At 51.4% G+C, this 22,164-nt stretch overlaps 7 protein-coding genes across 7 annotated transcripts; 3 read left to right on the top strand and 4 right to left on the bottom strand.

The window, feature by feature from the left end:
- Positions 1 to 316: 316 nt before the first annotated feature.
- N7443_008533 (succinate dehydrogenase assembly factor 2) lies at positions 317 to 1,253 on the bottom strand (the record flags this gene model as incomplete). The annotated part of the gene is made up of 2 exons (XM_056888589.1): positions 317 to 744; positions 803 to 1,253. 2 exons carry the CDS (start codon positions 1,251 to 1,253, stop codon positions 317 to 319), a joined length of 879 nt encoding a protein of 292 aa, XP_056737891.1.
- Positions 1,254 to 1,806: 553 nt separating this feature from the next.
- Positions 1,807 to 2,652, bottom strand: N7443_008532 (p24 family protein; the record flags this gene model as incomplete). Its single annotated transcript, XM_056888588.1, has 3 exons — positions 1,807 to 2,126; positions 2,207 to 2,333; positions 2,446 to 2,652. The coding sequence occupies 3 exons, from the start codon at positions 2,650 to 2,652 to the stop codon at positions 1,807 to 1,809; spliced, it is 654 nt and encodes a 217-aa protein (XP_056737890.1).
- Positions 2,653 to 3,445: 793 nt separating this feature from the next.
- N7443_008531 (uncharacterized protein) lies at positions 3,446 to 7,321 on the bottom strand (the record flags this gene model as incomplete). The annotated part of the gene is made up of 1 exon (XM_056888587.1): positions 3,446 to 7,321. One exon carries the CDS (start codon positions 7,319 to 7,321, stop codon positions 3,446 to 3,448), a length of 3,876 nt encoding a protein of 1,291 aa, XP_056737889.1.
- A 1,668-nt stretch (positions 7,322 to 8,989) lies between these two features.
- N7443_008530 (uncharacterized protein) lies at positions 8,990 to 9,376 on the top strand (the record flags this gene model as incomplete). The annotated part of the gene is given in 2 exon segments (XM_056888586.1): positions 8,990 to 9,201; positions 9,214 to 9,376. 2 exon segments carry the CDS (start codon positions 8,990 to 8,992, stop codon positions 9,374 to 9,376), a joined length of 375 nt encoding a protein of 124 aa, XP_056737888.1.
- Positions 9,377 to 10,940: 1,564 nt separating this feature from the next.
- On the bottom strand, positions 10,941 to 12,074 carry N7443_008529 (uncharacterized protein; the record flags this gene model as incomplete). Its single annotated transcript, XM_056888585.1, has 1 exon — positions 10,941 to 12,074. The coding sequence occupies one exon, from the start codon at positions 12,072 to 12,074 to the stop codon at positions 10,941 to 10,943; it is 1,134 nt and encodes a 377-aa protein (XP_056737887.1).
- Positions 12,075 to 15,087: 3,013 nt separating this feature from the next.
- Positions 15,088 to 16,572, top strand: wetA (developmental regulatory protein WetA; the record flags this gene model as incomplete). Its single annotated transcript, XM_056888584.1, has 1 exon — positions 15,088 to 16,572. One exon carries the CDS (start codon positions 15,088 to 15,090, stop codon positions 16,570 to 16,572), a length of 1,485 nt encoding a protein of 494 aa, XP_056737886.1.
- Positions 16,573 to 18,213: 1,641 nt separating this feature from the next.
- N7443_008527 (uncharacterized protein) lies at positions 18,214 to 21,305 on the top strand (the record flags this gene model as incomplete). Its single annotated transcript, XM_056888583.1, has 4 exons — positions 18,214 to 18,422; positions 18,478 to 18,685; positions 18,792 to 19,584; positions 19,645 to 21,305. 4 exons carry the CDS (start codon positions 18,214 to 18,216, stop codon positions 21,303 to 21,305), a joined length of 2,871 nt encoding a protein of 956 aa, XP_056737885.1.
- Positions 21,306 to 22,164: the final 859 nt, after the last annotated feature.

Genomic DNA, 22,164 nt, shown 5'->3' with positions numbered 1-22,164 from the left:
TATTCCCTCACTGAATTAATACATTTAGCCTTCTTCGCAGCGAAAATCTATAGTTTACATGCTGGGCTATATCATGAAAAGAGTCTAGCATGTTGACACCACTATAGACCACCTAGCCCGAGTAAAACTTATACCCTAAGGTTCCCGAGGTCAATTGACGAGGGAACCAGCACCCATTTTACTCTAGCTGTATACTTCTACTCCACGAGCGACACAACACTACCATAGTGTATTCAACCATGTCTTATAACCAAATATACAGATCCTCACATAGAGTACAAACCAAGTTACATCCTAGGGTTCTCACCCTGGAAACCTACGAGTTGAACACCTGAACATCAGGCATCCGTCCCAACCCACCTCCAGTCTTCTTATTCTTCGCCGACTCAAACCCAGTCGCGCTCTTATCCCGAACATGCTCCCTCAACAACTCCAACACCTCCGAGCCATTCCAGCGCTCCGGCACAGGTCTGTATGCTGCCTTGAACGCTCCAATCGTTTGCGCCCACTCGCCGCTCTTAGCGCCAGTCTGTTTCCACGTCTCGGTCAGAGTGTCCTCGGCCGGAGCAGAGGAGCCTTCGGTAGGTGGGTCCTGGGTGGCCCAGTAGTAGATGTCCCAGTCGTTTTCATCGAGGAAGCTATCATACTCCTTAAGTTGGTCGTGGGACATGTCGCGCAGGTAGACGTCTGCGAAGGTTGAAAGGAGGAGGTCGGATTCGAGGATTCCGCGCTTGCGGCTCTGGTCTATCGTGCCTTTGTTAGTTCCGATTCTAAAGGTGTTCATATTTGTTGGGGAACGAACATAGTAAACGAGCACGCATGGTCGTCACATCTTCGTTGACCCGCTTCAACGGCTCAACCTTGAAAGTGATACCCTCCATCTCACCAACGCCGAGCTCCGGCTTCTGTGCACCAGTGTCCTGGCGTCCACCAGTGAAATGCTCAATCTTACCCGGGTAAGGATCCGCAGGGCGGTAGTTAGGATCGACGGAATTGAGCATCTCAGGCGGCGAGGGTTTCTTGCCAACATTGGGAAAGTCCTTGGTCATGGTGGAAGTGGTGTTTGGCACGAACTGGTTCGGCTGCTTCTTGGTCTGGTTCTCACGGTGAGCCTTGAGTTCCGAAGCGGCGCGTTCGCTGGTATCGTTGAAACGCAGAGCCGAAGAGCCGAAAGAGCGGTTCAATGCTGAAATTGGTGTGTAACTTGAAGCTGAAGGCCGCGCGAGGCGGGTGATGAGTCGTGAGGCTGTCATTTTGAGGTTCCTTTATCTGTCCGGGGGGTAATTGGGACTTGGGTGAAGGACAGTTGGGGAATTGTTAGCTACGCGAGCTTGATGTCATCTGGAGTAATGGCCCGAAAATGTACATACCCGGCGTCCCGGGGTTTGCAGTGTTTGCGGGCCGCTGGGTCCACTGAGCCTTGGAAGATTACACAGCCAGTCCGGACTGCTTGATTGGATATTTGGCATGGCCTAGTAGCCTGTCTGCTCCTCTGTATATACTCATTATAATAAATTGCAACCTGGAGGAGCCATCCGTTTTCACATGGCTAAACTACCGGGTAACTTGGCGGCAGAACGACCAAAGACGATATAATAGCCATCTAACTATAGTAACTTTCAAATGTTGATTAATGCTCAGCATGCGCAGAGCCTATATTTTGTATCATTGAGGTCATGACTGTTGTAACAGAATGCCATAAGACATGAGAGAGTACACAAACAGGAATCCCTCGAACGCGCTGCGTAAATTCAAAAAAAAAATGTAAAATAAGCGACTCCAAAATGCAACCGCCTTCCACACCATCTAGATAAGGTGCTTAGATCGGAAGTAAGCCCTCAGGTAGACAACCTGCCACGCGCCCAGGCCCATCAGCATGCCCATGGTACCGAAGGCGAACCACTTGACACGCTCGTTGGTGCTCTCGTTGGTATCGCGTAGGCGCTGCTCGCGGGCACGCAGGTATTCCATCTCCGTGACGATATCTTGGACCATCTCTTCGATGCGGCGGAGGTCGGTCTCGACGGGCTTGAGCTTCTCTTGGACTTGGATACTGGACCAGTCGCGGGCGTCGGCGCCGATCTCGACATCGAGCTCGACTTCGCGGAAGGAGTTGGCGTTGGCACCTATACGGTTACTTGATTAGCGTTTATCCATGCAGGCAGGCAAGCTGTAAGCCTCTTTTAATAGGTAGTTGGTAACTTACCACGACCGACAAGTTGGTTGTCCATGCACACATCGAAAGCGGTATCCGCGGTAGAGGTAAACGCCTGACGCACCTCACCAACGATATCTTTAGGACGACCGTGGTCATTGCCCATGGCATCCTTGATCTTTAGAGCGAAAAAGCGTTAGCTGTCGCGTGTTCGGCGGAGGAGCTGGCAGCGTAACAATCCATTTACAACAATTGGAACATCAACTCCCCGGTGGAGGTATTTCACGTACGTGCATGCTGACCTGCTGGCCATCACCCTTATTGCCGTTCACGATGGCAGTGACCACGACGAGCTGGTCGCGGGACACAAAGTTGCGGACGCATCGCTCGTTCTTGCCGCTGCCGGCGGGCAAGTCGAATTTCAGGGCGGAGACAAGTTGGATGGCGAAGAGGAAGAGGGCGAGGACGGACCTCATTGTGAAGGGAGAGGAGCCCATGGTTGGCAAATGGAATGGTAGACAGGTGAGCTGTTGACGCTGTTGATGCCACCTGGAAAGGGGAGTCGGGATCAACGGGATCAACGATGTTCCGCGCCAGGTACATCTATAGAACAGCTGTCAATATCGGCTCTTGTAAGGGCTGCTTTCATTTTTCTAAGCAAGGTTTTCCAAGATTAATTAATAATATGAGTGAACTGTAGATATGAAAAACTCGAATTCTCTTCGAATCGCGACATGTGGCTACAATCTACCCTCATTTCGATTTTGGCACCGTGCGGCACTCTGACGGTTCATACAAAGCACAGCCAGCATCTTTCAACTCACTACGATGACTACGAACGATACAAAGAACTTGGTAGAAGATTAAAGAAGGTAGTAAAGAAATGGTTCTGAGCGTCGTGGCTTTTAGATACAGGCACAGGTACTTCAAACATGGTATCTCGCAAAATTCAAAAGGAAACCAAGACAATCCCGTCTCGGCCCACAGAACAGAGAGAAAAGAAAATGATCCGAATTAGTCGTTCAGTGCCGGAGAGTATCACATCCACAGAAAAAGAAAAAAAGGGGGTAAGAAAGAAAGCGGTTCACATGAGGAGTCGGAGAAGCCACTGGGTCGTAGCCTTGAGAATAATGAAATAAATAATGGGGACATTGCCTCTATACAATATGTCGATAAATAAGGAAAATATGAAACGATGGATCCGTGTAAATGATCGAAACGATGGACATGATATGTAGGGATCGTTAGATGAACTTGAAACGCTCAAAGCATGACATCGATGTTCGGGGCTTACGCCTCGATCTTTCGGCGGCGTGTGAAGAACCGCGAGAATGAGCCCTCCTTCGTCTTGGGATTCATGTTGGGTGGAGGCTCGGGAGGGCCGGTGTTGCGCAGGAAGTCGGCTAGGGCGCCGGTCTCTGTTTGCTTGTGGGAGGTGGATGGCATGATGCCGGGGTTACGCTCCATGCCGACCTTGGCTGTGTAGTTGGATGGGGATTGTCCGTTGTTATTTTGCGAGCGCAGTGAGCTCAGGGACATCTTGTTTGAAGGTCCCCTGTCTGCGTTTCCGCGGAGGAAGCGAGCCTTCAGGTCTGATGCACTGCTCGCGAAGCCATTCGAGCCCGGTTGTTGAGATTGAGTGCTGATGTTCAAAGGCTGAGGAGCAGGTTGCGAGAAATCAGGCGGCGGCTCGCTTCGCAGGAAATCAATCAAACTTTCCTCTTGGCGAGGGGGTGGCTTGGAGCTAATGAGCTCTTCCAGCAATTCGTTGTCCTCCTCATCGTCGGAATCCGGGATAGCGTAAGGGTCTCGAACTCGATTCTGCTTGCGAATAGGACGAGGATCATCATCTGGAATAGCGCTGCTTGCAGACGGTATAGCCCTGACCTGGCTGGGTCCGCGCTGAGGTGAATCAAGCGGTCCAGTACGCGAGCCCGGAGATGTCAATGACTTGTTACGTGTCGACGTATCCTGGGTAGCGGCGACGGAGCTGCCCTTTTGCTGAGCAGAGTCGAATTGCATGTCATCCGAGTCAACGGTGTTGCGGAATGGTGCAACTGTCCGCGGGATACGGTGGGCTCCTGGTTGCTGAGGTCCTTCGCGAATGAAGTCGATGAGCTCAGACGTGGCCGAACGCTTGGACTCGGCAGGGCCAGGCTTGGATCGCGACCCACTTGGCTCCTTTGGTCGAGAACCATTCGAACGGCTTGTACTCTTTGTGCTGCTTGACAAAGTCGAGCCTGGACGAGAAGTCTTGGTCCCTGAGAAGTTGGTACCTTGCTGGTAGATCACACTCGGAGGGGGGCTTGAGGTGAACGTGCTTCCGCTGGGGCTGGCAGGGCCTGTCGACTTGATGAACTCGGCAAACTCCTGAGTTGAGTTGGGCGAAGGACGGGCATCCCGGGCCTGTCCAGCTACGGATGGCTTGGGAGATGGAGTTGCGCGGGGGGACATGGGGGAAATTGGGGAAATCGGAGGAGCAATGGTCCTGGGAGAGTCGAGATTCGACCTAATACGTCCCAGAGACGTCAACTCTCCAGTAGCCTTCGAGGAAACAGATGCCCGAGCCTTGTGTGGCTGCGGCGGTTCATCGACCGGTGGACCGGTGTTCTTGATGAAATCAGCCAAAGCGTGGGTGTCTTGAGTATCTGACCGAGGAATCGGCCGAGGCGCGTCAGGGAAAGACATTTCCCTCACACTCCGCGGGGTAAGCGTGTAATGGATAGTCTCGTCGCTGTTGATCAACTTGTCGAGATCTGCCGAGGTATCATTCTCCACAGAATCGCCACTGCCAGATGCACGGCTTGTATCAGACGAGCTGCGTAGACGGAGCGAAGGGGAGTCACCAGGTTGGCGGCCCATGATGCCCTTGAGTTTGGTCGAGACTCCGGATGTGGTCGAGCCAGCGGTCACTGGTCGCTTTTCCTTCGAACTGCTGAAGCTCTCTGATCGACGCGGCTTAGGTTGGGCCAACTGAACGGATGTAGATGGACGTGTAGGCATTCGCTGAACGGCTGCTCGCTCAGATCCTGTAGGGCTACGGGAGCTGACTGCGACGATCAACGGAGTAGGTCTGGCTTTGCGGGATCTCGATGAATACTCGCTACTTCCGGAGGTTGACGAAGGTCGAGGATGTTCAGGAGAATATGAGGGCTCATTGGTGGTCTCGGGCACGACATTTTCGATTGAGGGCTCAGTCGCAGGGGTAAAAGACATGACCGACTTATCTTGATCGTCGTCAATAGCATCTTCATTGTCGTTAGGGATTTCGATAGCCTCGACGGTGGCTGCGGACGGTGTTGGTGCGATTTCCATCCCTTGCGTCGGTGGCGGCGACTCGACGGCGGGTTGTTTCTCAACATAGCTAGTCTCTGCATCGATCGCCTTTGCATTAGGCTGTACGGCATCCCTACTAGAGTGCCGTCGCGGTCGTTGTATCGTCGACGCTGGTCGGGGTTTCTCGCACATCCCTTGTCCCTCAATAACCTCCGGTTCCTTGGCCGTTCGCTCATTCGGGGATGAGATCGACGCTCGCGAGCTGTTGACTTGATTGATCACCTCGTCGGGGGTCACCGACCGCAAGGATGCGACCATTTCGTTGACTGGAGGAGCTGCTTCCTCTTCCTCTTCATGCAAGATCGACATTCTGTCCTTCTCGGCGGACTCGTCCACCAACACCAGCTCTTCGCTCGGTGTGGTAATAGCGAGCCCAAGCGCAGATTCCGCTGCATCCACGAATTCGGCCGACTCATCGTCTTCGTACATGGTGTCGAGTATCCCGGCCTTTTCGCTGGAAGTAGGGGATGGCTGCTCGCCCTCTGCAGATTCCTGCACCTCGCGTGCGCCGCCCGCCGCATTTGGCAATGACCTGGAGCGAGAATGGCGGAGCGACTTCGGATTCTCAATGGCCGAAGCACTGACGGGAGACTGGTTTTTCGACCCCGGGGACCTGGGCGCGAGCGAAGGCGAAGGGAAAACCATCAAACTCCGCGGTCGCACCTTGTGGGCCACCACGGCCTCCATGGTCTGCACCTCGCCATCCAAATCATGCGAGTATCCCGGCACTTCGATCTCCTGCACGTCATAGTCGCCAATTGGCAAAGGCACATCTGCGGGATTCACAGGCGCAGGGATCTCTTCGGGAAGATGCTCCTTGGGAGTCACGGGCTCCTCAATGGTCACAATACTGCTCTTGCGGCTGTTGGCTAAGGAGTAAGTGCGACGGCGGAAGGAGTCACGAGACCCTGCGCGAGACAGAGATCGGGAGACAGTGGTGCCGCGTCTGCGCTTTCTCCATGTGCGCCACAATCGGCCGAGGGTCGCATTCAAGGCCAATTTCTCCATATCAAGATCCTCCACTATTAACTGGTCGATCGTCTTGTGCTCTTCTTCCATATCGGTTTCAGCACTCGCGCCGTCGTTGAGCTTCGCTGACAGTCGGGAGCGCGCAGTCTCCCCCGCAATGATCAGGGCCTGCTCGCCAATGTGCTCAATGATCGAGGTCAAGAAGATGGCGGCTGCGGGGGTGATATTGTCGACATGGCTGGAGAAACGGCGAGGCGCACCATCGCTCTCGCGGAGGCCCTCCTGGGCAATGAATTCGTCTTCATCCTCCTCTTCCATATTGCCCAAGCGAGTGTAGACCATACATCGGAGGCGGGTCAATTTCCAGGAGCGCACCAAGTCGAAGTCGCCGCCCGGCTGCTGGCCGCCGCGAAACTCGGTCTGCTCATCCTCGGCTCCGCCCATATATTCACTCAACTCCTCATCTGCAGTAGCCACCACTTCTCCCGCGAGTCGCGGCTTCAATACGTCGGCCAGACATGGTCGGATCGCCGTCAACTGTGTAGACTTAGAGGCGGCAAGAATATTGAACAGTAAGTTATCGAGGAAATTGTTCAGGAGAGAGAGGGCAGCGGGAGTAACCAGCGCATTGGCGCCCGAGCCGGGCTCTTCGTCGTCGGCGACGAAATCGGCGGCGTTGAACTCCTGGTCAGTAGTGATGATCTCGGAAGCGGCCGCCGATGAAATATAACCAGGCGGTGGTCGTACCGAGGGGGGAGACATGAGGTTGACTCGGGAGAGTTGCGAGTCACTGGAGATGCTGCTGGTGCGAGAACGGGACTTGGGCCCGTCCTGGAAATCGGATCCTTTGTAAGGGTTCATAATGGGGTTAGGACCCCGGTCCAGGGATCTGTATACTAGTGTTCCTTTCTTTTCTACTTTTTTCTCCTCCCGCGCGGGACACCACAACAGAGACTGGGATGAAATCCAATCACTAAAATCCAAGCATCCTGTACTCCCGTCAGCTTCACGTTCTCACATTGCCAAATTCTCTCCTGCTGACGTGAAATGGGGGGCCTTTTGGGGCGAGTTTCACAGCATGCAGGCAACGTCCACTTTGGTCCCGTAATGCATCCCGTGGAGGGTTTCCAACGTACCCGTAAAATAAATCAAAAATAGAACAGTGCAAGAGGTATAAAGAACGACAATAGAAAGGAGCGAAAAAGGGCCAAAGGAAAGAATATGGAGAAACAGGCGGCAACCGAGGGTTTAAAGGAGTAAATGAGCTTCACGATGGAGTGGAGCAGTGAGCATTCGGGGGTTAGCTACCGAGGAATAAATTATGGAGCAAATGATTCTGCCCCGAATGTCTGCGATAGAGTAATCGGCGGTACACGTTTTATATACACGTTTCTATACACCGTTCGCTTTGCAGCGGGTGGCTGCCCCCTGCACGAGGCCTCCAGTTGCCTCCCCAAATACCATGTCTACGGTACCGTACAACCTAACCTGTGCAATCTGTATGATCTGAGTGCCTGAGCCCAAGGTCAGCCATCCATGGTTGAGAAATATCAGGCTGGATCGCAGGCGCCTATCGCATTGAAGAACAGGGGGTGAAAGACCAAGGGCAGAAATCGAATTTAACGATCGACGGGCCCCAACTCACGCTAATGAACCTCCACTGATGAACTTGCCCAATAACCACATCAAAGGTGGGTTTAGTCTTTGGAGCTACACCACGTTCGTGTGAATTATTGGAATCTTCCCGCTTCAGCACGCTACTCAGCACCGGCCTGTACCTGCAGTCCCCCTGTCGTGGGGTGACTTTGGGTGTTTCGCCTCTCTTCCATCGTGGTTCCATGCCTTCCACTCCCCTCCGCTATTTTTCTCCGGGCTTGTTTTCGATAGTCTTAGGTCCTGACTCCACTCTCGGCCTTGCTCCATCCAGTCCCACGGCCGTGTTCCATAGCACGTTCCTCAGCTAAGCCCGTTCCATGGGCCCAGGGGGCACCCACGAGGTCCCGAAAAGGGATTCTCCGATCCGTCTTCTAGTCTTTTAGGGTTGCCCCTCCAATATGATCGAGATCGGATTTTGGCATACTACTCAGGTCTACATTTTGAGTCTCTCTACAGTAGATATATCCCTCAGGAGAGGGGAACCATCACTGGCCGCGCATTCAGGTCCGTCAGTCCGAGACGTGGTACCGTTCTCCGATCTGATTCCACGGAACGTGGTTCTCCAATCGGATGTGCAAAGTCCACAAAATGGTACAATCAAGCTCTCCGCAGAGATAACAATGGAGATAATCCCATTCACTGTGATCGTCGCGAGTGGGTCGCACGGTCACGGTCATCATGGTCATGGCAAACTTCCCCCTGAACAGATGTATATCCCAACCTAGGAAGGGTAAGATGGATAGGGCAGATCCTGATTCATGCACATGTGAGTGCCATTATATGCTCCATCATTTGATCCACGATCGGCAACAGGCGGGTCTAAGAGCCCGTAGTATCCTGTTAGGTCCTCCGCAATTCCAGGCCGTGGGGGAAATGCCGCTCGAAGCGAGCGATGAGATGAGCAACCACCTGGGCAGTTGCCTGCAGGAAGAATACAGATCACCGCATCTGAATGCCGACTGTCGTGCAACCGAAGATACATCAGATCCCATCACAACGCATACATTGTCTACTGACCACCCCCGCTCCCCGATTGGCCCCTTCTTCACCTCCCTGTACTGCAACCCCCAGCACTTCCACATCTCGTAAGCTTATAGGCCGCAATATCCAGCAGCCGTCCGTGCAATCCATGGCCTGGGCACCCCGGGCAGTTCAACCCCGACGGGATACGGTCGCACCATCGGCCCAGTGGCCGCGATCGCCACGACGAGGCTGGTCCTGAAGTTCCCACCGGCCATACCCGCTAACTTTCCTAGGTAAGGATGTGTGGCTTATCTTGGCCTAGCTTTGGGGCATTATTGACCACGCGGTGGTCCACTCCCGTTCGCTGTCAGAATCCTTTCGCGGCTATTGATGATCCACTATATGGCCGAGACGCAAGAATCAGTCTTGCTAGGGGCGAGATAGGCAGACTGGAACAAGAACGGAGACGTGTCCAAGGAAAACAAGGTGACGATGTGTCCGTGTCCGTGTCCGTGTCCTAAGGTTCACGACTCATCCATGATCGACCGCACGCAGCGAGCTATTGCACGGTGCATATTTAGGACGGACTACGTAGAATGAATACATGTTTCTTCACCGCATCACAAGAACAAGACTTGCTTGCGTCTGTCTGTGCTCTGGCGCCGTTGCGATCGACACGGCACAACGGCGTTACTCGTCCTCGCACTCATTTGAACTCGACATATCAATTCTATCCAGCATTCAAACGTAAAGTCGCACAGCCCCGACATTCCAATTACATCCTAGTCTCCAGTTGATTGCCAATCCCTTCCACTCCACTCCCAAGCGCGGTCCCAAACTCAGAAAATACGTCTCCCTCAAGTGCAGGTGCTCCGTACATATCCACCCCGCCATGACCGGAATCTATAGCACACCAAGCCCCTTTTTCAGCATAACTAGGCGCCTAGGTGTACCCATAATTTTTTAAAAAAAAGTCCTAGTCAACTGGAGAAACCTCCGTCGTCTCCGTTCATCCCCACCCAGAGATCCCTCAAAAAGAAATCCCAGACCCGCTCCTGTCCATCCATACGCAGTAGGGAAGGAACCTAGAAATTCTCCGACCCAACGTCTCGCTAGCGTGCCGCGCCTTCATCTACTTCGATAACACGCGCGTGTCAGAAGGCAACTGGTGTCACCGGCGAAGACTACGGAGTAGTTATGCGTCCGGGGTTTCGGATGCGGGCGGAGGGGCTTGGGAGATCTGAAACGCTCGGGGGAGTCGAGTCGGGACGGGACTGGGTGGGTTCTGATTTTGGGTAATTTATGGATGCTATTGAGGGTGAGTCTAGACTGGAGAAGAATTGGGAAGCAAGGTGGGGTATTTGGCACGGAGTTCGTCGTTGTCTTGGTTCTTGGGTTTGAGGATTCCAGAAGTAGATTGCGTGCTGCATGTGGACTAAGACAAGTTCCAGTGGCATGGTTTTTGGGATGTCTGGATGTTAACGAGGCCGAGGCGATGGCTGAGCTGTGGCGTTCTGAATATATTGCTGAGACTCGGGTGGACGGGTGGATGAATCTGGCCGGCGTGTCCGAGTGAATCTACAGGGGAATTTAAAAATATAAATGTGTACGCTGGATTCTACCGTGACAAGGTATGTATTGAACTTTCAATCATTGGAATATCAAAGCTAGTGTGGCTAGATAGAACCGGTCCTGTGGGCGGTCATCAGCACAATGAATCCGAAAGCTTTTCTAACTGTTAAATCCTTCCAGTTGTTCCCTTTCCCTTTCGCCTGAACCTGGCGAAGCCGAAATAAAGCTCATTTCATAATCGTAACGTCGTAGCGTTGTTTTGTGGTAGATGCTGGGATAGATAAAGATCTTACTCCACTGCAGGGAGATCCTTAGTGCCGAGAGCGTGGGCGATACCGCCAGCAAAGAAGCTCAACTCGTCTGGGCAGACATCCACGCGACCCTTGGCCAGTCTATCGAGAAGGAAGCGCTCGATCTTGTTCAGCAGAGCCTGATGATGGCTCAACGCTGGAATCGAAGTAGCGATGGTACCTTGCTCGGGGATCAGGCCTTTTTCTTGTTTGCGGAGTGCGACCAGTTCGTTCAGCTCATCCACAGCGAGGAGGTTGCGGAAAACCCCGATGACATGATCGAGGATTTGATCAAGATACATGCAAGGTGGGTCGTCCGGATGCATGGACTCGGCTTCGTGGCCAAGTCGAATGTTGTCAACCTGGGTGCGGAGATAGTGTTTGTACTTATTGTCCGCAATCCCATGGATGCAGTTCATCTCCGCGACAAAGATCTCTCGGTCCTCGTTGACAGCCTCCCGTGGGAAATCTTCTGGCTGATGTGAGGTCGTTCGAGTAAATTCTTTGTAGTCGATCTCAGACTCATTGTCGGACTCGTCATGCATTTGAGAGTCGGATAGAGATTCTTGAGAGCTTTGCATTATATGGAGAAGGAACTGCTCATGACATGTCATCTGACTCTCGGACATTTTCTCATCATCCGAGAATTCAGGAGAGTCGATGTAACAAACTTTGTCATCAAATCGAACCATGGAGTCAAATCCAATGAAAGAGTCGTCAAAGAGATCAGTGTGATCTTCACGCGATTCAGGCACATCCTGAGAAGTGTTCTCCCAGATAGAGAAGTCAGACATGTCGTCATCGTCGTCGTCGTCGTCTTCTTCTTCTCCCGAGAGGGCATCATAGTCGTCTTCCATTTCATCTGATCCGTATCCAGATTCAGATTGGTTGTCATCCTGCAGGTCTACACAGGAGTTCTTCAAGATCGACTTCAAGAACGGGTGCAAGGATGACTCCTCGTGCTTGACAACATTGGTCGAAACGCCGGACTGCAATGGAGCGGTATTGTTTGAGGAAACGGAAACTTCGTCCGATCCATAACAGCTGTCTCGGGAGAAAGACACATCAAGATGTTCCAAGGTTGAGGTAAGAGAATCCCATGATTCTCTGTTGATGTTGGTAGTGGTGGCCATTTTGGCGGTTTTTGTTTCCTCGGTCTTGACGAGAGGATGACTGTAGGTTGGGTATAGTGTCTCAATTACCACGAAAATTCCTCTTCGGATAGGATCCGATATAGGTTCGTGGTGTACGGGGTGAGGTAGAGAGTTCAAAAGTTAGTCAAAAGCACACAGTTGTGGCATCGAAAGCCTCCAAGGCAAGGAGAGAGATCCATGGTGAAGGCACACGAGAGACGTGTGATCGCCTAAGGAAACTTGACAGGGGCAGCCCCAGCAAGGATATTGACAAAGTACATGGTGTTCGTAGTGTCTGTGATTGTGGTTTCGGTAAGAGGCTTTCTTGTGCTGCTAGTGGGTGCGGATCGTGATCCTGCGGATATCGGGTAAATCGGCTGAGCAATGTCGGAGGGGGTTCTTTGTAGGGATCGAATGGGAGACAAGAGATGTTGGTTGGATTTTGGTGAGATGGCAGAGGCGAGAGGAGGCGCGGGTATTCTCGCGACGCGATGCAAACGGAGCGGGAATGCTGGAGCGACGAGGGGTCGCAAAGGGTAGGCGATCGCAGACCGGGACTGCGAAGAAGGTGTGGAATTTGGAGACGGGATAACAGATGAGGAGAAGTCAAGATGGAGATCCGAGGATGAACCCACGTTGCGCGGGGTGAACAGAGGGGTTGTTGAGTCACCGTCGGGTTCGGTCCGGAAGGCCGACTCTGGCGGAAATAAAGGAGCACGAGAAGACCAGGCGCTCTTTGTGTTCTATGAATAGGTGGTACAGACAAAAGCAAAGATAAGGCTGAGCAGACAAAGGGCCTGAAAAAAAGTAGTGAATGATTTCCAAGGTTGATTCCAGTTCTTTCGCCTCACAGGATCGCCTCCGTCATTTCTGACTCAGCTGGTGCCTCGATTTTGAGGCGGTGCCGGGTCCGCTCACTTTTAGTGTGTGCCGGTGCCGGTGCCCTAAGTCGACCATTCTGAGCCCAATGGGATTGAATAGAATGCAGATAGGCCTGGATAGGTGGCCACGACTTGTCTTCTAGTACAGATACAAAGATGTGTTGAAATGCTACATTGGACAGGGGCCAAAAGAGGTCTGGAATGGCCCCTAGAAAACTGTCAGAGACGAGGGAGGCATGGAACGCCCGGCAGAATACCAGTGTTTACGCTCATTGCCTTGACTTCTTGGGCTAGCAATACAGTACAGCCACTACTTTCCCACCCTACGGAAGAGGCAGATACTATTCACCGGGCTCAACTCGACTGCGTTTACTCGGCACATAATTTGTGCCGAGGGCCCGACTGCAGACTGCGTGGGCTCCCAGCCCAGTTTGCAACGACAACCCAAAGATTGTCCGGCTGACTGCGACCTTACTGATCTTACTGACATTGAGAGGCAATCTTCAACATTGAGCTACGACTTTAGACTTGCATCAGAGTGCCCCTGACTGTACCCGAAGCAAACAAAGCACTCAGGGGTCCCTTCACGCGACTCGAACGGACGCTTTTTCACTCTTTCACTCCGCATGAAACATCAGGCCTCAAGTCTCTCGACGCTTTGAGTTGTGCCTGATAATGTGTCAGTGACTATCTAAGAATACATTCGCCTCACTGGACCCTGACCGCGACGCGTGGACAATGAAAGGGTGTCAGTTACAACCGTCTCTGAATGAATACTCCGCTTTGTTCTGGAGCAGGTCTCCAGTTTCCTGGAGCCGGATTTGGACAATGGTACCTTTGCTGTGCCAAAGATAGCAGACGGGAAGACCCCAAAGACTGCCCCAGTAGGGGTGAGACCCTCCAGGGCATCCTTCCAAGCATGGTTCGATAGTCTTTCCACTACTGCATTCGAAGATGAAGTGAAAGGCTATCGGGGCTCATGTTAGGTGTCTGAGGGTAATAATAGAACAAAGGTCAACCTGAGGAAGCCAAAAGAGCGCACTGACCGACGATCTCCTGCAGGTCGGAGCTTTCCCATCTCGCGCTATACTAAGCAAAGCAGGTACGAGAGTCAATCTAGCCTTCTCGAATTCCAAAAGACTATTCTGTGCATTGTTGGAGGGGGCGTGACATTCCACCCAGCCTCTACATTCCCATTCACATTCCAGTCTTATCCGCAGCACAACATTGGCCAAGCATAATTTCGGCTCTGGACGCATGGCATTGACAAATGATAGGGCCGAATGGACAGAACGGGCACTAGAGGTAGGTGTAGATCCTACCATCGCTCAAATTAACCTTGTTTGGGCGATTGATGATCGAATTACCCGCTGTCATGACGCATACATCGACAGCAGATGACCGGCATCTCCGCCAGTGAGAGCGTCTGTCCTGGCAGCTCCACCGGTATTCGGCGGCTCGGGCTCGGCGAGCTTTCCGATCCACGCCTAGTACTTGCCCAATGCCATCACTAGATAGCAGGTCGATCGGAGGAGGGCACTAAGTTTGGCATACCGTGCCTCTCCACACCCGCCACTTCGACCTATTCAGCATCCCCGCTGCTTTGGGCCTAGCGATGGAGGGTTGCATTCTCGAGGGTGGCTATCTGCATCAAAGTTTCCTATGGGGGTGGATACCCTCCAACGTCTTCCTTAGCCACTGAGAGATCTTAGGGCCCTACGATTGGCTCTGCCGTTCCAGCAGAGACCTGAATCATTCCTCAAGATTCCGGTGGAGCAGGCTATGAGCCAACCGGATCATGCACAGAGCATTCCTGACCCATCTCGGGGAGGCATTGGAATGTATGCAGAAAAGATGAGGCTGGAGCTGCCCTCGGACATTCAAATAGTCGACGCGATCTGTTTGTTTGCTTTGCTATCTTTGCATCCTCTGCAGTGTTTTCTTCCTTTGACAAACCGTCAAACACAGATTCTTTGACTTTGCATCTCTTGCATACACTGCATACACTTTGCATACTCGCAATCTCACATACTCGCATCCTTGGTATCTCCCAGATCTGTAGGATCTTTGAACTTTGGTTCCCCAATCACATCACTTCGTCTACGTTGGCCGCAAACGGAATACAAAGCAAGATGTTCGCCCAACCATACAACCACTCGTTCGATGACTTGTTCAGCCAATACGTCAACGTGGAGAGCTCCGATGGCAACAAAGACTACGAAGAGCTCTTCCCGCTTGACTCGTTATCGAGTGACGGCGATCACTCTCCCCCGGGCTCCACTATCAAGCGTGAATCACCGCAACCTTGGACTAAAGACTGGTCCCTGCAGGACGGCCCGGGACTTGAGCAATTCGCTTTTCAAGACACTGTCCACCCCTCTGCCATTTCTGACCTCGGCCTGAACAATTTCGAGGTTTCTTCCCGCCCCGCCACAAACGCCGTTTCTTCTCCCTCTACTCCTCCCGCTACTCCCCGCCGCAAGGCTATCTCCAAAAGTGCCCTCATCACTCCCAAATCTATTCGCCATCGCGATCCCAATGAGCGACGTGCGCTCCTGCGCAAGCAAAGTTTCTCCCCTAGTCTGATGCGCTCTTCTATCCAGAAAGGAAGAATGGCTTACCCTGAGGCCTGGGCCCAAAGGGTCCAGAGCTTCAACCTCTCCGGTTCGGATCGCCTTCCCTTGTCTCCCCCGCCTTCCGACGTTATCGCTCAGCATGAGACCATGCATGCCGATAGCCTGAACCGCACTGGAGACACCGCAGAGATGCCTCACTATGATGCGCAACTCTTCCACCAGTCCCCTGCTGTCTCCATGCCATCTCCTTCCGTCGGTGCGCTTGCGCGCCACCAGCAACATTACATGAGCCATCCCGGCTCCTCAGCTTTGACCAACTCCAGCCCTCCCTCCGCCGATGACATCTTTTCTTCCTCCCACTCTTCAGATCCTCAGTCCATCTCCTCATGGCAATCCGATGCCTTCAACCCCACCCTCTCCTTCACTCCCGATCTCCATGGCCCCGAAAACCAGTGGTGGTCTCCCATGCCCAACAAGGTTGCGCAACAACAACCCGCTTATCATTCCGCCCCTCATCCGCGCATACAGAGCGTTAGCAGCCAGAGCGATATGATGCAAGGCGGGCTTATGATCCAGATGGATCCCTCGTTTGACATGTCCACTGAATCCTCTTTCTCATCATCAAACATGATGCCCTCAAATGGACAGAAGTTCATGACTCCTTACACCGCTCCTCAAGTCCAAAATATCTCCCGCTCCCCATCTCTTTCTCCCAAGGCCAGCTCACCCAAGGGCCTCAAAGGCCACCGCCGCACCCACAGCAGAAAGCTGTCGGGTCAGAGCATGAATGCTCCCAAGTCGGCCAAGTCATCCACTAGCCCTCGCGGCTCCAACAAGTCCGTTAGCGTCTCCTTCGTGAACTTCACTGCCCACGATAGCCACAAGATCCTCGGCGGCGTCGCACCCTCCGGCAGCTCCAAGACAAAAGCCCGTCGGGAGCAAGAAGCCAAGGATCGACGCCGCAAGCTGAGCGAGGCAGCTCTCAAGGCTGTGCGCAAGGCTGGTGGTGATGTTGACGCACTCGAAGCCATCTTCTGTTAAATTGTTTAATTTCTGATTTTTGATTTTGTCCGTTCATTGAGCCGGTGTTTTTGGGTTTTATAACATTGGGAAATATCTACTGGTCGTTATTTGGTGTTTTGGTTTGTTTTACAAGCTTTGATTTCAGGGTTATACTCCAAAATGTTACTGTATTTCTAATGTCTAGACATATATAAAAATGTCTAATATCATCAAACCACCTCATCCCCTTTCTTGTATAAGTATATCTCTAAGTCAGTTATATCTCACACAATATTCACTTCTTTGATTTTGGGAGCCCTAGAGGTCTGATCCCCGTTCGCAATTTGAGCTTCAACCTCACCTCTCGCTGGTAAGTTGCACCTGCTCTTCTACAAGACCCCACGATCAGCTGAGTGACTTGGGATTTTAGCGACTCATCCACCTTTTCAGATATGTAAGTGTTTCGCTGCTATTATCACCTCGAACACAGAACATTCGACATCAACTTTCAGGGCTAACCTGTTATCACAACAGGTCCCAAACACCCAGACTTAACTGCTTTTTAAGGCAAGACCCTATCCAATCAATAAATCCTTGAGACGCCCTGGTTTGACCGGTTTACAGGGACTGCGCCGATACCAGCTGCGAAGCTTTCACGGTCCCAATCTTCCATCCATATTCGTAGCCTGCGGCAGCAACCACTTTTTGTCCTTTTCGAACCTTCCTTTCTTCTTACTCCTCCAACCACTATCAACCTTTATCTTTCATGAATACCCATAAAAACCATACACGTTTCCAGCTCGCTGGGTTGCTCTTTCAGAAGAGGTAAGTGAGCACCACGCGTAAATCGCTGTTCCCGCATCCCAAACATATCATATTGAATCTGACATTTCTATCACTTTTCTTTTCTTTCACTGTCATTGATACCTTACTTCTTGCCCTATCGTTCCCACTCGCCATCACCGTTTCAACGATGTTTGAGACTACAAGATTCCACAGATTGACTTGCACACGGCAATCCAAATTTGCCGTTTGAGACGTACCTTCTACTCCCCCAAATCACATAGTGAATTTGCCGTGTCTTGACCCCTCGAGTCCTTCTGCTCTTCTCTCATCTTTCTTCCATTTTGGATGTTTGATCATCTTGTTCTTCATCTATCTTCTTCATTCTTCATCGCACATCTTATCGAAAGTTTGTCTATTCCCATCATCATCTCCTACCATCATCATCTCCTACCATCATCATCTCCTACCATCATCATCTCCTACCATCATCATCTCCTACCATCATCATCTCCTACCCTCTATCACGTCTTGAAATCAGAGACGCCTTCTTGGTTTCACTGACAGCTACTGATGATTCTTTAGTTACCTACAGAAACCCCCTCTCTCCCAAAACTTACCCTCAAACCCGCTCTTCTCCCATCTCTCGTCACCTATTTTCCTCAACTACGCCTACCTCAATCTCCTTCCCCCTGTTCTCTTTCTCTCCAGATCCTGGAATTGAGTCTTCGTGACTCAAAGTTGCACAGAACCTGGTTCCCACCCCCTTTTTCCTTCTCTCTTCTCGCATTCTTGAATCTCTATTTCCTTCGATCCGCAACCCTTATCATTCCGACCCTCGTCACACTACTTTCCACAAATCCCTCCTCCGATAATTTGCTTCGAAATTTTAGCAAGATGTCTGGAAATCGCAACTCCCGAATCCTCTCCATGCATGGTGGTCGTTCTGGTGGAAAAAGCCTAGGCCGCAGTGGTGAACAAGGCAACCCGGGAAGTGATTACCGTGGTGGCAGCCGTGGCTCTTCTTCTAACCCTCCTTACCGTGGCGGTGATCAACGCGGACGTGGTGGTGGTGGTGGTCGCCCAGAGCCAGATGAAGACCCTAAGTAAGTTCGTCAACATTGTTCTACCATGACGCATTGCTAATATGGCCCGATATAGCGTGATGTACAACTCTTCCGTTACTACTAACCCAGAAATCGAAGCCTTCGAAGACAAATGTATTGCCAAGAACAAAGGCAAACGAGCTGACAAGGGAGAACTCGCTCTTCGACCTGGCTATGGTGTTAAAGGGGCAGCTGTTGTCATGCGCGCCAACCTCTTCCAAGCCAGGTTCCATGGAGCGGACTGGTTTCACTACACAGTGAAGGTCAGACCAGATCCGCAGAATAGCCGTCTCAATCGCGAAATTTTCACAGAGTTCATGGGCAAAGAGATAATCAAAAAAGGCTCACGCTGCCACTGATGGCGCTCAGGTTGTCGTTGCCATGAAAAACTTACTGCCGGGCAATCCCTATGAAGTCACCATCGACAGTAACCTGAAAGCAGCCAAAAAATTCTCTGTTGAACTGACTCTGTCCGAGAAAGTTAACCCCTCAGAGCTGGTCAATACCCTGGATAACATCGCTCTTCGGACACAACCGCCGAATGAATTCTCGTCCCTTCAGATGATGAACATTCTCATGAGCGCTCATCCATTCCGTGACCCAGGTGTTACGACAATCAGAAGCTCCAATGGTAACAAGGTCTTCTGGACCGACGGGAGAAAACAAGCCGCTGATCTGCAGGGCGGTATCGAGTGCATTCGGGGCTTTAACTCTAGCGCAAGAATATGTGACAATCAAGTCTTTATCAACTTGGGCATCAATCACAGCTCATTCTTCCATGAAGGCCCATTGCATAGTATTCTCACCCTCTTCAACGCGATGAATCCCGATCAACCCCCGGATTATGTTCTCTTCAATCGATACATCAATCGACTTCGCGTCAATGTCACTCATCTTGGTAAACACATGGAGTGCGGGGTCCTGGTTTACAAGCAGAGAAGCATTTGGGGCCTTGCTTGCCCTGAGAAAGATGGGAGAACACATGGAACTAACCCGAAAACGAAAGAAAAAATAATCCCAGACCCCAATCCTCCCAGATTCACAAATGAGAACATAGGAGCCACCGCAGATCAGGTTTCTTTCTTCAAATGCGACAAGGGTGCTAATGGCAAATCTCTTTCTGCTGGAGGATACATTACTGTCACTCAATACTTCAAGGAGGGTATGTATATCACGCCATTTGGTTTCTTGTATACTTATGTGGCTGACACTATTAATGCAGAATACGACTTGAAGCTGAAGTACCACGACTGGCCTGTGGTGAATGTTGGCAGTTTCGTTCACCCGGTTTACCTTCCCCTTGATGTCTGCCTTGTTCCAGCGGGACAGCGCTTCATGGGTGAGCTGGCGGCCATTCAACGCAAGAACATCATTAGTTTTAGCTGCCGTAAGCCGCCCAATAACTACAAGTCCATCACGCAGGACGGCCGAAGAATTATGGGGATGGACAATCCATTAAAGAATATCGACACCGAGTTCAGACCTGAAATGATCGCTGTCAATGCACGCATCCTTCCGCCGCCGATTCTGAAGTACGGAAAAACCAAGACGATGATGCCGAAAGATGGATCTTGGAACCTGAGAGGTCAGCAATTTTGCAAACCAGCTGAAATCAAGAATTGCATGGGCGTCGTCTATACCAGAGCCTCGCTTAATACCATTGACAATGAATTAGTCAGGAAGGCATTTGACAGTTTGGCGGCAGAGGGAAAGAATTTGGGCATGAAGTGGTCTGCATGGAACCAAGGCATCCACACAAAACAGATAGGAAAGACACCCGCGGAGTGGATGAAGCAACTCGAGCTTATGTTCGAACATATCCGCAACAATCCGGTCGACCTGGTGGTCATCGCACTTCCCGCAGGCGAAGAGCGCTTCTTCGACCACCTCAAATGGTGGAGTGAGACTAAGGCAAAGGTCATGACTCACTGTTGTCTCTACAGCAAGTTTGTCACCCATGGCAGACCAGAAAATTCGCAGTACAACGCCAACAATGTCATGAAGATCAACTTGAAGATGGGCGGTGACAATCAGACGCTCAAAAATGCGCCTCGCTTGATAGAAGGAGGAACAACCATGGTCGTTGGTCTTGATGTTACTCACCCATCTCCGACTGACCCGGAAGGATTCCCTAGCATGGCATGTATTGTCGCTAGTACGGACAAGTCGATGGGGCAATGGCCTGGTGAGGTCATGGTACAGGAGGCTCGCAAAGAGGAAATCGGGACTCTCAAGGCGATGATGCTGGGTCGCCTGCAACACTGGAAGGCCGTTCACAAGGTCCTTCCCACCAATATCCTTATCTACCGCGATGGTGTCAGCGATGGCCAATTCAAAATGGTCCTGAAAGATGAGTTGCCCCAAGTTCAGGAAGCAGTTGCTTCTCTGTACGGGGGCAAAAATGCAAATATCACCATCGTCGTGGCTGGCAAACGACACAACGTGCGCTTCTACCCGGCCCAGTCTCGTTTTGCCGACAAGAGATATGGCCCAAAGAGCGGCTTGGTCGTTGACCGCGGCGTCACTCGCCCGATTTACTGGGACTTCTATATGCAGGCACAGGCGCCGCTCCAGGGTTCAGCCCGCCCGGCACACTATATCGTGATTCACGATGAGATTTTCAGCGCAAACAACTCTGACTCCCACCCAGCCGACTCTCTCCAGCAACTGACACACGACATATGCTACATGATGGGTCGTTGCACCCGCTCTGTTGGCTATGCCACCCCTGCCTTCCTCGCTGACAAGTACTGCGACCGGGCCCGAAGATACATGCGAGCATTCTACTACGAAACCCTAATCAAAGAGGGTAAACACAAGAAGCCCGACAACAACAAAGCGATCAAAAATACAAACGCAAATAACGCGATGGCTTACATTTAAAGACCAGATTCGATCCTGTTGCAGTTTCCAGTTTTCCATCATCAATCGCTTGATTCTTCACAGGACATCTCGCTCTGCTCTCCACTAATAGGAAAGGCTCGCTAACAAAAGATAAAGATATACATAACCCCAAAAAAATTTCGAAAATGGAAAATTTCACAAAAAATTTGCAGCGTTTTTCCTGCTGTACTCGTCGCACTGTTGTGCTGAGTTTCAACACACTCCATATGGAGACGCATACATTGCGCATCGATTGCACTGATACAACTTACAACAAAAGCTTCCAAAGACCAAACCAATGTGGAGAACGGGGGATGGAAACCAACTAGAAAAAACCGAGTCTCCTTTTCATTTGTTTAGGGAGAAAGAAAGGATTTACATAGCTAGATAGAAAAATTGAAAAATCCAAAAACGGCCTTCGGGCTGCGGGAAGAATCCACTTGTTCTTTTCCAGTGTAGATCATAGGAAGAGACTGTACTGTAGATTATAGATTTCTGAAGGATGGGACATCCAAAACAATGTTATCGGAACTCGATGAGTGGAATTATCAATATATAGATAGATACTCCAGATATAGGTACCCGTTAACTAGATGAGACATGAACTAAATAATATACAAAAGATGGTCATGAATAGCCATGATAGGCCTAAGTAATTGAATAGCGCCCATCCTGGCAGTGCTGCAGGCAAGTTGAAGGCATGTATGCCCCTGCCAGGTGAAACGCTGGGGAACTGCCGAAGCGGGTATCCGGGTTGTGAAGGTGATGGCAAATCAAGCCTGATTCTAGCATTAAGGCACCAAATAGCCCCTTCAAGAGCCTTGGCCCAGCACAAGGTCAAGGTCAAGGTCGAATGGAT

Source organism: Penicillium atrosanguineum (assembly GCF_028827265.1).
Source record: "Penicillium atrosanguineum strain IBT 20685 chromosome Unknown utg000007l_segment0_segment0, whole genome shotgun sequence".
In the NCBI taxonomy this organism is placed as follows: Eukaryota; Fungi; Ascomycota; class Eurotiomycetes; order Eurotiales; family Aspergillaceae; genus Penicillium; species Penicillium atrosanguineum.
This window is presented reverse-complemented; position numbering and strand designations above follow the sequence as displayed.